General features: G+C 38.0%; 1 protein-coding gene across 1 annotated transcript in view; it reads left to right on the forward strand.

Moving 5' to 3' along the window:
* The window catches only part of DNAH7 (dynein axonemal heavy chain 7), a 334446-nt gene that overhangs the window by 50380 nt on the left and 267065 nt on the right, over window positions 1-17001 (forward strand). Inside the window, exons 6-7 of the mRNA XM_003925707.3 lie at window positions 15497-15584; window positions 16570-16750. Coding sequence (XP_003925756.1) covers window positions 15497-15584; window positions 16570-16750 — 269 coding nt within the window. The remainder of the gene's footprint in view (window positions 1-15496; window positions 15585-16569; window positions 16751-17001) is intronic.

Genomic DNA, 17001 nt, shown 5'->3' on the forward strand with positions numbered 1-17001 from the left:
TTGGTGGATTCAGCTATTGAAACTTGTGTATACTTTGCTAAGTTCTAGTGTTTTGTTTTTCAACTCCGTCAGTTCATTTATATTCATCTCTAAGTTGTTTATTCTTGTTAGCATTTCATCAAACCTTTTATCAGGGTTCTTAGTTTCTTTGCATTGGATTAAAACATGATCTTCTAGCTTAGAGAAGTTTGTTATTACCTAACTTCTGAAGCCTGTTGCTGTCAATTCATCAGACTCATTCACCATCCAGCCTTATTCCCTTGCTGGTGAGGAGTTATGATTCCTTGGAGAAGGAGTGGTGTTCTTGTTTTGGATATTTTCATCCTTTTGCACTGGTTTCTTCTATCTTTGTGGATTTATCTACCTGTGGTCTTTGTGGTTGGTGACTTTCAGATGGGGTTTCTGAGTGGACATCCTTTTTGTTGCTGATGAAGTTATTTCTTTCTGTTTTTTAGTTTTCCTTCTAACAGTCAGGCCCTCCTGCTATAGGACTGCTGGAGGTCCACTCCAGACCCTCCTTGCCTGGGGATCACCTGCAGCGGCTGCAGAACAGTAAGGGTTGCTGCCAGTTTCTTCTTCTGTTATCTGTCCCAGAAGGATACCCATGAGATAACAGCCTGAGCTTTCCTTTATGATATGTCTCTTTGGTTACATGGCAGTCGGAGAGCTGCTTGAGGAGACAGTCTGTCCCTTATAGGAGCTCAAGTGCTGAGCTGTGAGCTTTGTTGTTCCATTCAGAGCTACTGTGCAGGTATGTTTAAGTCTGCTGCAGCGGAACTCATAACCACCTTTTTTCCCCAGGTGCTCTATTCCGGGAAGGTGGGGTTTTATTTATAATTTCCTGTCATTCTGCTGCCTTTTTTCAGAGATGCCCTGCCCAGCGAGGAAGTAGCCTAGTCACAATCTGCCAGCAGAGGTGTTGCTGAGCTGCCATGGGCTCTGCCCAGTTGCTGTGTGAACTTTCTTGTGGTTTTGTTTATAGAGGTATAGTTAGAACTGTCTCAGTAGTGGCAGTCTGCCTTGATAATGGCAGACTGCCTTGGTAATGGCAGACACCCTTCCCCCCACAGAGCTGGAGAGTCCTGGGTCCAGCTGTGCTTGCTATGAAACTCTCAATACAGAGCGTTTCACATTGCTGGTCTTTGTGGGGGTGTAACGAGCCAAGCCAGATCACCTGGCTCCCTGTTTGAGCCCACTTTTTTCCAGCTGAATGGACGACTCTCTCTCTTAGGCGTTCCAGTCGCCAGTTTAAATGGCATCAGGATTTGTGTGAGTTTTTGTGCAGAGACCAGTAGCACTGGCTGAAACAGCCATGCTGGAGACTCTTGGCACTTTTCTGCCAGGGAATCTCCTAGTCTGTGTTCAGTAAAAATTCATTTGGAAATGTGGTGATCATTCACTCTCTGCGTTTTCACTGGGAACTGCAATCCAGAGCTGTTCCTATTCAGCCATCATTGCGTGTGTCTTTATGTTAGAATGATTTGTAATCCTTTGGGTATATACCCAGTAATGGGATTGCTGAGTCAAATTGTATTTCTTCAGGACTTGCCACACTGTCTTTCACAATGGTTGAACTAATTTACACTCCCACCAACAGCGTAAAAGTGTTCCTATATCTCCATATCCTCTTGAGCATGTGTTGTCTCCAGATTTTTTAATGATCACCATTCTAACAGGCGTGAGATGGTATCTCAATGTGGTTTTGATTTGCATTTCTTTAATGAGCAGTGATGATGAGCATTTTTACATGTTTGTTGTCCTCATATATATATATGTCTTCTTTTGAAAAGTGTCTGTTCATATCCTTCACCTACTTTTGAATGAGTTTGTTTGTTTTTTTTCTTGTATATCTGTTTTAGTTCTTAGTAGATTCCAGATATTAGCCCTTTGCCAGATGGGTAGATTGCAAAAATTTTCTCCCATTCTGTAGGTTGCCTTTCCACTCTGATGGTAATTTCTTTTGTTATGCAGAAGCCCTTTAGTTTAATTAGATCCCATTTGTCTATTTTGGCTTTTGTTGCCAATGCTTTTGGTATTTTAGTCATGAAGTCTGCCCATGCCAATGTACTAAATGATACTGCTTTGGTTTTCTTCTAGGATTTTTATGGTTTTATGTCTTACATTTAAATCTTTAATCCATCTTGAGTTAATTTTTGTATAAGGTGTAAAGAAGGGATCCAGTTTCAGCTTTCTGCATATGGCTAGCCAGTTTTCCCAACACCTTTTATTAAATAGAAAATGCTTTCCCCATTGCTTATTTTTGTCAGGTTTGTTAAAGATCAGATGGTTATAGATGTGTGGTATTATTTCTGAGGCCTCTGTTTTGTTCCATTGGTCTGTTTATCTGTTATGGTACCAGTATCATGCTGTTGTGATTACTGTAGCCTTGTAGCATAGTTTGAAGTCAGGTAGCATGATGCCTCCAGCTTTGTTCTTTTTGCTTAGGACTGTCTTGGCTATGCAGGCTCTTTTTTGGTTCCATATGAAATTTAAAGTAGTTTTTTCCAATTCTGTGAAGAAAGTCAATAGTAGCTTGATGGGTTTAGCATTGGATCTATAAATTACTTTGAGTAATATGGCCGTTTTCACAATATTGATCCTTCCTATCCATGAGCATGGAATGTTTTTCCATGTGTTTGTGTCCTCTCTTATTTTCTTGAGCAGTGGTTTATAGTTCTCCTTGAAGAGGTCTTCATATCCCTTGTTAGTTGTATTCCTAGGTATTTTATTCTCTTTGTAGTAGTTGTGAATGGGAGTTTACTTATGATTTGTCTCTCTGTTTGTTATTGGTGTATGTGAATGCTTGTGATTTTTGCATATTGATTTTGTATCTGGAGACTTTGCTGAAGTTGCTTGTGAGCTTAAGGAGGTTTCAGGGTAAGACGATGGGGTGTTTAAATATGCCATCATGCCATCTGCAAACAGACAATTTTACTTTTCCTAACTGAATACGCGTTCTTTCTTTTTCTTCCTGATTACCCTGGCCAGAACTTGCAATACTGTGTTGAATGTGAATGGTGAGAGAGTGCATCCTTGTCCTCTGCCAGTTTTCAAAAGGAATACTACCAGTTTTTGCCCATTCAGTATGATATTGGCTGTGGGTTTGTTATAAATAGCTCTTATTATTTTGAGATACGTTAAATCAATACCTAGTTTCTTGAGAGTTTTTAGCATGAAGAGCTGTCAAATTTTGTCAAAGGTCTTCTCTGCATCTATTGAGATAATCATGTGGTTTTTGTCTTTGGTTCTGTTTATATGATGGATTTCATTTATTGATTTGTGTATGTTGAACCAGCCTTGCATCCCAGGGATGAAGCTGACTTGATCATTGTGGGTAAACTTTTTGATATGCTCCTGGATTTGGTTTACCAGTATTTAATTAAGGGTTTTTGCATCAGCATTCATCAGGGATATTGGCCTGAAGTTTTCTTTTTCAGTCGTGACTCTGCCAGGTTTTGGTGTCAGGGTAATGCTGGCCTCATAAAATGAGTTAGAGAGATCCAAGATGGCTGAATAGGAACAGCTCTGGAGTGCAGTTCCCAGTGAGAATGCAGAGGGTGAGTGATCACTGCATTTCCAGACAAGTTTTTACTGCCCACAGACCAGGAGATTCCTGAGCAGAAAAGTGACACAAGACTCCAGCGTGGCTGTTTCAGCCAGCGCAGTGGGTCTCTGCACGAAAATTTATGCAAATTTGTGTGGCCATTTCAACTGGTGCCAGGAATGCCTAGGAGACAGAGTCACCCATTCAACTGAAAAAAGGGAGGCTGAAAGAGGGAGCCAGGTGATCTGGCTCAGCAGGTCCCACCCCCACAAAGACCAGCAATCTAAAACACTCTGGATTGAGAGTTTCACAGCAACCACAGCTGGACCCAGGAAACTTGAGCCCTGTGGGGGGAAGACCAAGATAAAAAAAAAAAAAAAAAAAACTCAAAGGCTAGCAGAAGATAAGAAATAACCAAGATCAGAGTAGAACTGAAGGAGATAGACACACAAAAAACCCTTCAAAAAATGAGTAAATCCAGGAGCTGGTTTTTTGAAAAGATCAACAAAATGGACAGACCACTAGCCAGATCAATAAAAAAAAAAGAAGAAGAATCAAATAGATGCAATAAAAATGTTAAAGGGGCTATCACCACAGATTCTACAGAAATACAAACTACCATAAGAGAATACTACAAACAACTCTATGCACATAAACTAGTAAACCTGAAAGAAATGAATAAATTCCTAGACACTTGCACTCTCCCAAGCCTAAACCAGGAAGAAGTCAAAGCCCTGAAAAGACCAATAACAAGGGCTGAAATTGAGGCAGCAACTAACAGCCTACCAACCAAAAAAAAAAAGCCCAGGTCCAGATAGGTTCACAGCTGAATTTTACTAGACATACAAAGAGGAGTTGGTACCACTCCTTCTGAAATTGTTCCAAACAATCCAAAAAGAGGGAATCCTTCCCAAGTCATTTCATGAGACCAACATCATCCTGATACAAAAACCTGGCAGAAACTCAACAAGAAAAGAAAACTTAAGGCCAATATCCATGATGAACATCAATGCAAAAATCTTCAATAAAATTCTGGCAAACCAATTGTAACAGCACATCAAAAAGCTTATCCATCACAATCAAGCAGGCTTCATCCCAGGGATGCAAGGCTGGTTCAACATATGCTAGTCTATAAATGTAAGCCACCACATAAACAGAACCAAAGAAAAAAACCACATGATTATCTCAATAGATTCAGAGAAGGCCTTTGACAAAATTCAACAGCACTTTATGCTGAAAATTCTCAATAAACTAGGTATCAACAGAGTGTATCTCAAAATAATTAAAGCTATTTACAACAAACCCACAGCCAATATCATACTGAATGGGCAAAAACTGGAAACATTCCCTTTGAAATCTGGCACTAGACAAGGATACCCTTTCTCACCACTCCTATTCAATGTAGTATTGGAAGTTCTAGCCAGAGCAATCAGGCAAGAAAAAGAAATAAAGGGTATTCAATTAGGGAAAGGAGGAAGTCAAATTGTCTCTATTTGCAGATGACAGAAGACCCTATCATCTCAGCCCCAAATCTCCTGAAACTGATAAGCAACTTGAGCAAAGTCTAAGGATACAAAATGAATATGCAAAAATCAGAAGCATTCCTATATATCAATAACAGACTTAAAGAGAGCCAAATCATGAGCAAACTCCCATTCACAATTGCTACAAAGAGAATAAAATACCTAGTAATACAACTAACAAAGGATGTAAAGGACCTCTTCAATGAGAGCTACAAACCACTGCTCAAGGAAATAAGAGAGGACACAAACAGATGGAAAAACATTCCATGCTCATGGTTAGGAAGAATCAATATTGTGAAAATGGCCATACTGCCTGAAGTAATGTATAGATTCAATGCTATCCCCATCAAGCTACCTATGACCCTCTTCACAGAACTGGAAAAAAAACATCTTAAACTTCATATGGAACCAAAAGAGAGCCTGCATAGCCAGGTCAATTCTAAGTAAAAAGAAAAAACTTGGAGGCATCAGGCGATCTAACTTTGAACTATAGTACAAGACTACAGTAATCAAAACAGCATGGTACTGGTACCAAAACAGACATATAGACCAATGGAACAGAACAGAGGCCTCGGAGGCAACACCACACATCTCCAACTATCTGATCTTTGAAAAACCTGGCAAAAGCAATGTAGAAAGATTCCCTGTTTAATAAATGGTGTTGGGAAAACTGGCTAGCCATGTGCAGAAAGCAGAAACTGGACCCCTTCCTGATACCTTACATTAAAATTAACTCCAGATGGATTAAAGACTTAAACATAAGACCTAACACCATAAAAATCCTAGAAGAAAACCTATTCAAAACCATTCAAGACATAGGCATAGGTAAGGACTTCATGACTAAAACACCAAAAGTATTGGAAAGAAAAGCCAAAATTGACTAATGGAATCTAATTAAACTCCAGAGCTTCTGCACAGCAAAAGTAACTATCATTAGAGTGAACTGGCAACAATAGAATGGGAAAAAAATTTGCAATATACCCATCTGACAAAGGGCTAATATCCAGAATCTACAAAGAACTAAAACAGATTTACAAGAAGAAAACAAACCCATTCGAAATTGGGTGAAGGATAGGAATAGACACTTTTCAAAAGCAGACATATATGAGGCCAAAAAACATATGAAAAAATGCTCATCATCACTGGTCTTTAGAGAAATAGAAATCAAAGCCACCTTGAGATACCATCTCATGCCAGTTACAATGACGATCATTAAAAAATCTAGAGACAACAGATGCTGAAGAAGATGTGGAGAAGTAGGAACAGTTTTACACTGTTGGTGGGAGTGTAAATTAGTTCAACCAGTTAGTACTTGAGGTGATTCTTCAAGGACCTAGAAATAGAAATTCCATTTGACCCAGCAATCCCATTACTGGGTATATATCCAATGGACTGTATATCATTCTATTATAAATACACGTGCACACATATGTTCATTATGGCACTATTTACAATAGCAAAGACCTGGATCCAACCCAAATGCCCATGGATGATAGACTTGACAAGGAAAATGTGGCACATATACACCGTGGAATACTATGCAGCCATAAAAAACAATGAGTTCATGTCCTTTGTAGTGACACGGATGCATCTGGAAACTGTCATTCTTAGCAAACTGACACAAGAACAGAAAATCAAACACCGCATGTTCTCACTTATAGGCAGGCGTTGAATAATGATAGCACATGGATGTAGAGAGGGGAGCATCACACACTGGTCTGTTGGAGGGGGACTAGGGGATGGACAGTGGCGGGTAGGGAGTCGAGGAGGGATAACATGGGGAGAAATGCCAGGTATAGGTGATGGGGATGGAAGCAGCAAACCACATTGCCATGTACCTGTGCAACAAACCTGCATGTTCTGCACATGTACCCCACAACCTAAAGTTCAATAAAATATATTTTTTAAAAAGGAGTTAGGGAAGATTCCCTCTTTTTCTATTGTTTGGAATAGTTTTAGGAAGAATGAAGCTCTTCTTTGTACCTCTGGTAGAATTTGGCTGTGTTTCTGTCTGGTCTTGGACTTTTTTGGGTTGGTAGGCTATTTACTGCCTTAATTTCAGAAATTGTTACTGGTCTGTTCAGAGTTTTAACTTCTTCCTGGTTTTGTCTTGGGAGGGTGTGTGTGTCCAGGAATTTATTCATTTCTTCTAGATTTTCTAGTTAATTCATGTAGAGGTATTTATAGTTTTCTCCAATGTTAGTTTGTATTTCTGTGGGATTGGTGGTGATATCCCAACTATCATTTTTTATTGCTTCTCTTTGACTCTTTTCTTCTTTATTAATCTGGCTAGTGGTGTGTCTATTTGTGTATCCTTTCCAAAAAACCAGCTCTGGGATTCATTGATTTTTTGAAGGGTTTTCTGTGTCTCTGTCTCCTTAAGGTTTGCTCTGATCTTAGTTATTTCTTGTCTTCTGCTAGCTTTTGAATTCCTTTGCTCTAGCTTCTCTAGTTTTTTTAATTGTGATATTAGGTTGTCAGTTTTAGGTCTTTCCTGCTTTCTTTTGTGGGCATTTAGTGCTATACATTTCCCTCTACACACGTTTTAAATGTGTCCCAGAGATTCTGGTACATTGTGTCTTTGTTCTCATTGGTTTCAAATAACATCTTTATTCCTGTCTTAATTTCATGATTTAACCAGTAGTCATTCAGGAGCAGATTGTTCAGTTTCCATGTGGTTTTGCAGTTTTGATTGAGTTTCTTAATCCTGAGTTATAATTTGATTGCACTGTGTTCTGTGAGATTGCTATGATTTCCATTCTCTTGCATTTGCTGAGGAGTGTTTTACTCCTAATTATGTGGTCAGTTTTAGAATAAGGTGCCAAGAAGACTGTATATTGTGATGATTTGGGGTGGAGAGTTCTTTACATATCTGTTAGGTCTGCTTGGTCCAGAGCCAAGTTCAAGGCCTGAATATCCTTGTTAATTTTCTGTCTCATTGATGTGTCTAATATTGACAGTATTGTTAAAGTCTCCCACTGTTATCGCGTGGGAGTTGAAGTCTCTTTGTAGATCTCTAAGAACTTGCTTTATGAATCTGGGTGCTCCTGTATTGGGTGCCTATATATTTAGGATTATTAGCTCTTCTTGTTACATTGATCTCTTTACCATGATGTAATGCCCTTCTTTGTCTCTTTTGATCCTCCTTGGTTTAAAGTCTGATTTATCAGATATTAGGAATGCAAGCCCTGCTCTTTTTTTGCTTTCCACTTGCTTGGCAAACATTCCTCCATTCCTTTATTTTGAGCCTATGTGTGTCTTTGCATGTGAGACAGGTCTCCTGAATACAGCACACCAATGATCTTGACTCTTTATCCAATTTGCCAGTCTGTGTCTTTTAATTGGGGCATTTAGCCTGTTTACATTTAAAGTTAATATTGTTATGTGTGAATTTGATCCTTTCATTTTGATGCTAGCGGGTTATTTTGCCCATTAATTGATCCTTTTCTTCATAGCATTAGTGGTCTTTACAATTTGGTATGTTTTGGCAGTGGCTGGTTATCAATTGTGTCTTTCCATGTTTAGTGCTTCCCTCAGGAGTTCTTGTAAGGCAGGCCTGATGGTGACAGAATCTCTCGGCATTTTCTTGTCTGTAAAGTATTTTATTTCTCCTTTGCTTTTGAAGCTTAGTTTAGCTGGATATGAAATTCTGAGTTGAAAATTCTTTTCTTTTAAGAATGTTGTATATTTGCCCCCATTGTCTTCTGGCTTGTAGGGTTTCTGCACAGAGATCTACTGTCAGTCTGGTGGGCTACCCTTTGTGGGTAACTCAACCTTTCTTTCTGGCTGCCCTTAACACTTTTTCCTTCATTTCAACCTTGGTTAATTTGATGATTATGTGTCTTGGGGTTGGTCTTCTTGAGGAGTATCCTTGTGATGTTCTCAGTTTTTCCTGATTTTGAATGTTGGCCTGTCTTGATAAGTTGGGGGATGTTCTCCTGGATAATATACTGAAGAGTGTTTTCCAACGTGTTTCCATTCTCCCCATTGCTTTCAGGTACATCAAACAAATGTAGATTTTGTCTTTTCACATAGTCCATATTTCTTGAAGGCTTTGTTTGTTTCTTTTCACTCTTTTTTCTCACTCTTTTTTCTCTTTTCTTGTCTTCTAACTTTATTTCATTTAGTTGATCTCAGTCTCTAATATCCTTTCTTTGACTTGATTGATTGAGCTATTGAAACTTTTGTATGCTTCACAGAGTTCTTGTACTGTTTTTCAGCCCCATCAGGTCATTTATGTTCTTCTCTAAACTGGTTATTCTAGTTAGCAATTCCACTACATTTTTTTTTTTCAGCATTCTTAGCTTCCTTGCATTGGGTTAGATTAGAACATGCTCCTTTAGCTTGGAGAAGTTTGTTATTACCCACCTTCTGAAGCCTACTTCTGTCAGTTCTTCAAACTCATTTTACATCTAGTTTTGTTCTCTTGCTGGCAAGGAGTTGTGATTTTTTTGGAGGAGAAGAGGCGTTCTGGTTTTTGGAATTTTCAGGTTTTTTTGTGCTGGTTTCTCCCCATCTTTGTGGATTTATTTACCTTTGATCTTTGAAGTTGGAATGGGGTCTCTGAGTGGATGTCCTTTTTGTTGATGTTAATACTATTTCTTTCTGTTTGTTAGTTTTCTTCTAACAGTCAGGTTCCTCTGCTGCAGGTCTGTTGGAGTTTGCTGGAGGTCCACTCCAGACCCGGTTTGCCTGGGTATCAACAGCAGAGGCTGCAGAAGAGCAAAGATTGCTGCCTGTTCCTTCCTCTCGAAGCTTCATCCTAGGGAGGCACCCGTCAGATGCCAGCCAGAGCCCTCTCATGTGAGATGTCTGTTGGCCCCCACTGGGAGCTATCTCCCAATCAGGATACATGGGGGTTAGGGACCCACTTGAGGAGGCAGTCTGTCTCTTATCAGAGCTGGAACATTTGTGTTGAGAGATCCACTGGTCTTTTCACAGCTGTCAGTCAGGGACATTTAAATCTGCTGAAGCTGTGCCCACAACTGCCCCTTCCCCCAGATGCTGTGTTCCACAGAGATGGGAATTGTATCTATAGTCCCTGAATGGGGCTGCTGCCATTTTTTTCTGATATGCCCTGCCCAGAGAGGAGAGGCAGATTGGCCTCAGTGGTCTTGCTGAGCTGAGTTGGGCTCTGCCCTATTTGAACTTCCCTGTGGCTTTGAGAGTAAATTTCATGTTCTCCACACAAAATGGTATTTGATTTGGTGGATATGTTCATTAGCTTTAATTATTCCACACTGTATTCACAAATCATAAGATTACTTTTTACTTTATAAACATATACAACTACTATAACAACAACTACAACAACTATATAAAGTAGTCAATTTACAGTTAAATTACATATTAAATAATGAAAAGAAGAAAAAAACAACATGGACTCAATAAGTATGTAAAGGAAATAGAAAGTATCTTTTATCAAGTTAAAGGTGTTCCTTTCCTTTCCTAATTTGTTGAGAGATTTTAGCATGAATGAATCCTGGATTTTTGTCAGTTGCTTTTTCTGTGTCTATTGAGGTGATCATTTAGTTTTTGTCCTTTATTCTATTAATATGATATATTACATTATTTGCTTTTTATAATTAGTACAACCTTGCATTCCTCTTGGTCATCGTGTGTAATCCCTTTGTTATGTTTCTGGATTTGGTTTGTTAGTGTTTTGTTAGGAATTTTTTTCTGTTTGTATTCATGAATGATATGGCTCTGAAGTTTTCTTGTTATATCATTGTCTGACTTTGATATCAGGCCACTAATGGCTTCATAAAAAGAGTTGGGAAGCATTTTTATCTCTTCTATTTTCTGAAAGAGTTTGTTTAGAATTGGTTTTATTTCCTTCTTGTTTGATCGAATTCATTAGTGTAGCCATCTGTACTTGAACTTTCTTGGTAGGAAAATTATTAATTACTAATTCAATTAGTATACTTAATACAGATCTATTCATATTTTCTCTTGTTTATTGTGTCAATATGATCCATTTTTGCCTTTCGGGAATGTATTATTTTTATGTAATTTGTTGGCAGAAAGCTATTCAGATAACCTCCTTGTTTTCAGACTTTCTCCTCATTCTCTCCTTTGGTACCTGCCAACCCTGAGACCAGAGCCTTTTCTAGTGGTCTCCCAGGCAGATTGCTTTCCTTCCTGTGTGAGTTTGGGTTGTGGTGTTTTAAACTCTGTTTCATTTGTCCTTTCTGATATGGTTTTGCTCCATGTCTCCACCCAGATCTCATCTTGAATTGTACTCTCATAATTCCCACTTGTTGTGGGAGGGTCCTGGTGGGAAATAATTGAATCATGGGGTTGGTTTCTCCCATACTGTTCTTGAGGTAATGAATTGTTCCTGAGATCTGATGGTTTGATAAGGGGAAATCCATTTCACTTGGCTCTCATTTCTCCCTGGGCAACACCATGTAAGAAGTGCCTTTTGCCTTCTGCCATGATTGTGAGGCCTCCCTAACCACATGGAACTGTAAGTTTCATTAAGCCTTTTTCTTTTGTAAATTGCCCAGTTTCTGGTATGTCTTTATCAGCAGCATGACAATGGACTAATACAGTAAACTGATACCAGTAGAGTGGGCATTGATGAAAAGATACCTGAAAATGTGGAGGTGAGTTTGGAACTGGGTAAAAGACAGAGGTTGGAACAATTTGGGGGCTCAGAAGAAGACAGGAAAATGTGGGAAAGTTTGAAACTTCCTAGAGATTTGTTCAATGGCTTTGACCAAAAACCCGATAGTGATATGGACAATAAGGCTGAGGTGGTGTCAGATGGAGATAAGGAACTTGTTGGTAACTGGAGCAAAGGTGATTCTTATGTTTTAGGAAAGAGACTGGTGGCATTTTGCCCCTGTCCTAGGAATTTGTGGAACTTTGAACTTGAGAGAGATGATTTAGGTTATCTGGTGGAATAAATTTCTAGGCAGTAAAGCATTCAAGAGATGACTTGGGTGCTGCTAAAGGCATTCAGTTTCATAAGGGACACACTGCATAAAAATTTGCAGCCTGACAATATGGTAGAAAAAAATGTCTTGTTTTTGGAGGAGAAATTAAAGCCAGCTGCAGAAGTTTGCATAAGTAATGAGGAATCAAATGATAATCCCTGAAACAATGGAAAAGATGTCTCCAGGGCATGTCAGAGGTCTTCATGGCAGCCCCTTCCATCACAGGCCCAGAGGCCTAGGAGAAAATGGTTTTGTGGGCCAGGCCTAGGGTCCCCATACTGTGTGCAGCCTAGGGACTTGGTACTGTATGTCCCAGCTGCTCCAGCTGTGGTTGAAAGGGGCCAATGTGGAGCTTGGGCTGTGGCTTCAGAGGGTGCAAGTCTCAAACCTTGGCAGTTTCCATGTGGTGTTGAGCCTGCAGGTGCACAGAAGTCAAGCACTGGGCTTTGGGAAACTTCACCTAGATTTCAGAGGATGTATGGAAATGCCTGGATGCCCAGGCAAAAGTTTCTTGCAAAGGTTGGGCACTCATGGAAAACCTCTGCTAGGGCAGTGCAGAAAGGAAATGTGGGGTCAGAGCCCCCACACAGAGTCCCTACTGGGGCACTGCCTAGTGGAGCTGTGAGAAGAGGGCCACCATCCTACAGACCCCAGAATGGTAGATCCACTGACAGCTTGCACTGTTTGCCTGGAAAAGCCACAGACAATGTCAGCCCATGAAAGCAGCTGGGAGGGAGGCTATACCCTGTAAAGCCACAGGGGCAGAGCTGCCTAAGACCATGGGATCATCTCTTACATCAATGTGACCTGGATGTGAGACCTGGAGTCAAAGGAGATCATTTTGGAGCTTTAAAATTTTACTGCCCTGCTGGATTTTGGACTTGTATGGGCTCTGTGACCACCTTGTCTTGGCCACTTTCTCCCATTTGGAATGGCTGTATTTACCCAATACCTGTACCCCCTTTGTATATAGGAAGTAACTAGCTTGCTTTTGATGTTACAGGCTCATAGGTGGAAGGGACTTGCCTTGTCTCAGATGTGACTTTGGACTGTTTACTTTTGAGTTAATGCTGAAATGAGTTAAGAATTTGGGGGATTGTTGAGAAGGTATAATTGGTTGTGAAATATGAGGACATGAGATTTGGAGGGCCAGGGCCAGAATGATATGGTTTTGCTCTGTGTCCCCACCCAAATCTCATCTTGAATTGTACTCTCATAATTCCCACCTGTTGTGGGAGGGAACTGGTGGAAGATAATTGTATCATGGGGGCGATTTCTCCCATATTGTTCTCATGGTAGTGAATAAGTCTCATGGGATCGGATGGTTTGATAAGGGGAAACCCCTTTCACTTGGCTCTCATTTCTCTCTCTTTTTGCTATCATGTAAGAAGTGACTTTGGCTTTCTGCCATGATTTTGAGGACTTTCTAGCCACTTGGAATTGTGAGTCTATTAAACCTCTTGCCTTTGTAAATTACCCAGTCTCAGGTATGTCTTTATCAACAGTGTGAAAACGGACTAATAGACTCTCCTTTTCAGGTTCCAGAAATTTGTGAAATATCTCCTTAGCTAATGACTTTTCTTCTAGTTTCTTCATAATTAATGGGTTACAATTATTTTATTATGATTTTTTTTCAGGGCAATTTAAAAAAGGAAGGTTCATGCCAACATCTTGAACAAAAAGCCTCTACTGATTTTATAAAGAGAAAAAAAATCAATGTAGTTCTTTTCATTTTTGAGAAATAAAGTATGTCAATTTTCTTTTTATCCAGGCCCCTTGCCTTCTATATTATTTCTGAATGGAATAAGCATGGCTATTTGGAAGTACATATTTATGGGCAAATTCTTCCTTTCATAGTTAATTAGCTGTATGACCAAGGGGAAGTTATTTAACCTCTCTGATATTCAGTTTCTTCATCTGTGAAATGGGGATAATTATGTCATTGTCTTCTTTAGCAATAGGTGTGAGGATTATAATATATGTGAAACCGTTGAAGGCCTAAGTAGGTAATCAATAAAAAGCTGCAATTATTATTCTCAGTGAGGAGAATGTTTGCTACTGGCCCTAGAATGATAGAATCACAGAGTTTTTGAGCTGAAAGGATCTTCATTCTGATGAGAAGAACTTCTACAGCCATTTCTTTTACCTCCTCACCTACCCTTCCCTTGCTATATCTTCCTAGGCATGTGTTACTCTCACAGAATATGAGGTTTGTTTCATTCTTAGAATTCAGCAAGGTAGGTAAGATGAGGATTTCTGCTATTAAACAAAAAATAGTTACTGAGGTCATATGCTTTATAGTGGCAGAATCTGAACCCAGATTTCCTGATTCCTGAAATAACGTTACTCCTGAGTAACTCCTGAAATATGTTACTTCCTTTCTGTACAGTCAACAATATAAGATTACATTTGTAGTTAGAAAAACGAACCTTTTTCTCTCCATGTACTAAATACCTTGAATATTTCTACTGCTTTCATACTTGCATTCCCTCACTTAACATTTATTGAGCACTAGTTATATATTGAATTAAACTGAGACATTAACCAAAGTCTTGACTCTTATCTTGTCCGTATAATTGAAAATAATGTGTATAAAGTTCACAAAACACTGGATTCCTGGATTTGCAAAAGATAAATGAGTTAGAAGATCTGTTCTGGGTACCCACTTTGGTTTGGTATCTCAGATATACTCACTAAACCTCCAGCCTCCCCTCCCTGGGCAGTTAGTGGGAAGGTGTATTTAATTATACAACATCACTGACCTGTGTCCCTCCCAGATGAAGTTGGGATCCAGATGAAGAGGATGATACAGTCAGTTATAAAGAGATTAAAGCTATCTCAGAACAGCTTATTTTTCTGAAGAGGTGAACTATGCCTTTCTGCCCAGTTTAGCCCTAGAACATGTCACAAAATGTGGCTCATATTTGGCATAGATTTTGAATTGAATTATGGTTACAAACATTATTGTATTATATAAACACATACCCAATAATAAATACATAAGCACATAAGAACTTCTGTGTCACCGATTAACTTGTATGTCTGTAGAAATCTGAGAAACGGCCTTTTGAAGAATGTGTCTGTCTTCTGCAAAACTGTTGAAGGTACTTTCCATCAGTGCTGTTTTAAAAACTCATATTTATAAATAACCATACATATTTTAGGAATATTGTGAGAGTGTTCCTTTATAAGTTCAAAGAAGAGAGAGCTTGATTCTTAAGTAATGAGGAAGAATAAGTAAAGGCCATCAAGAAGGGCGTGATTTCTGAATTAGGTCTTCCAAATAACTTCCAATATGATTGCCTGTATGAGTAAAGTATTTGGGGAGAAATATAGTACCAAACAAATATATATACTATTTTGAAAATGTTCAACAATTCATTTTTCCTTTTGATTTAATAGAAAATAGTCCTGGTTTTCTTATATCCATTGTTTTGTTTTAACTGCCCCTTATCTATTTTTGAATAGTATGTTTATCATTTTGTTAGGCAACAAGATACTGACTTAGACTCAGCTGTCCCTGATGGAAGCATAATTCCAAAACCGACTACTTCTGCTATAGAGAAAGACATCTTGGTAACAGGCCATTTCTTTTGTCAGTATAATTGAAAATGAGAGAAATACTTGAAGATAATTTTATATTTTTGAAGTCACTCTGTGCACCTCCTTTGTAAAACTCTGGACATAGGAATAAACACAGAGTTCTATGAAAAAGCTTTACGGGATTTATAGAAGAAATCATTCTCTCCCTTGCCACCTAGGACCACAGTTTAAAAAAAATTTCAAATCTACTTGCTCTACATATTAAAGCCAGGTTCAGTCATTTATAGCTTTACATGCCTTAATTTTTTATGAGAAATTATCTTATATAATATATATTTTACAAGGCCTATTAACTTTAGAAGTAGTAATTCTTCAAGTATTTCAAATGCATAAGAATTTTAAAAAATGTAAATATCAAAGACTTAACACTGCTAATTCAAAAGTATTTTGACATTTAAATTTTTTCTAATAACATGTAAAAATTTATGAACATTTATTGAAGTTAAATATTCATTATTAGAGAAATAATAACTTGTTTTAAAATAAATATGAACATGTACAATAGCAGCTATAAAATTACAGTATGGACTATTAATAGGCCAGTTGGAATGTCCTAAATCCTATTGTATAATATTTCTGGAATTAATATATAGGAATACTGATTTGCTTATAGCTTTTAAGATCTTCTGATAATAATAAAAGGACAAAAAACTAACACTTTTTAAAAAATTACAAAACACTAATTCAGCATGGACTCTGTTGTGTACATAATGTATTTGGTAATATAACTTGATGTTTTAGAGTATAGTTATAAAATGAGGTAAGAGTTTTAATTTTCATGAAAATTCACATTGTAACATTTAGATCTCAAATAATGCCTATGTGAATTTGCACCAAATATTTTTTTATGCTTTGTAAATACTTTGTTCTCCTAAAACTTGATTTTTGCTTAGTAGTTTTATTTTTGACAAACATACTTTTTCTATACTTCAACATTTTTCCTATCTTCTTTTTGTAGAGATATTACTATTATATTCACCACGGAATTGATACAGACCATGTAGCCCCAATGGAAGATTCTTGGCTAGAACATGTACTGGATTTAGTTCCACAACATCTGAAAGTCTTCACTGACAGCATAGTTACATTATCTGATGAAATGAGAGAAGATTATCTTCTTAGTGTAAAGAAATCCATAGGTAAATTTATATTATTCTTTGATTTTTAATTTGAATATGTGTCTCATTAAAGATAATTTTTGTATTAAAAATTAATACCTATACTTCAAACTATTCACAGTATTATAGTTATGCCATTTCTTACATTGCTGTTATATTACTTAAGCTCTTAGGCAAATTATATTAATGAAGTATTACAAAAAATAATTCTATTTCTATTTGTAGGGATATATCCCCACCACAAAGGACAGCACTGAAGAAAATTATAAAGC

This window comes from Saimiri boliviensis, chromosome 5 (assembly GCF_048565385.1).
Source record: "Saimiri boliviensis isolate mSaiBol1 chromosome 5, mSaiBol1.pri, whole genome shotgun sequence".
Lineage (NCBI taxonomy): Eukaryota > Metazoa > Chordata > Mammalia > Primates > Cebidae > Saimiri > Saimiri boliviensis.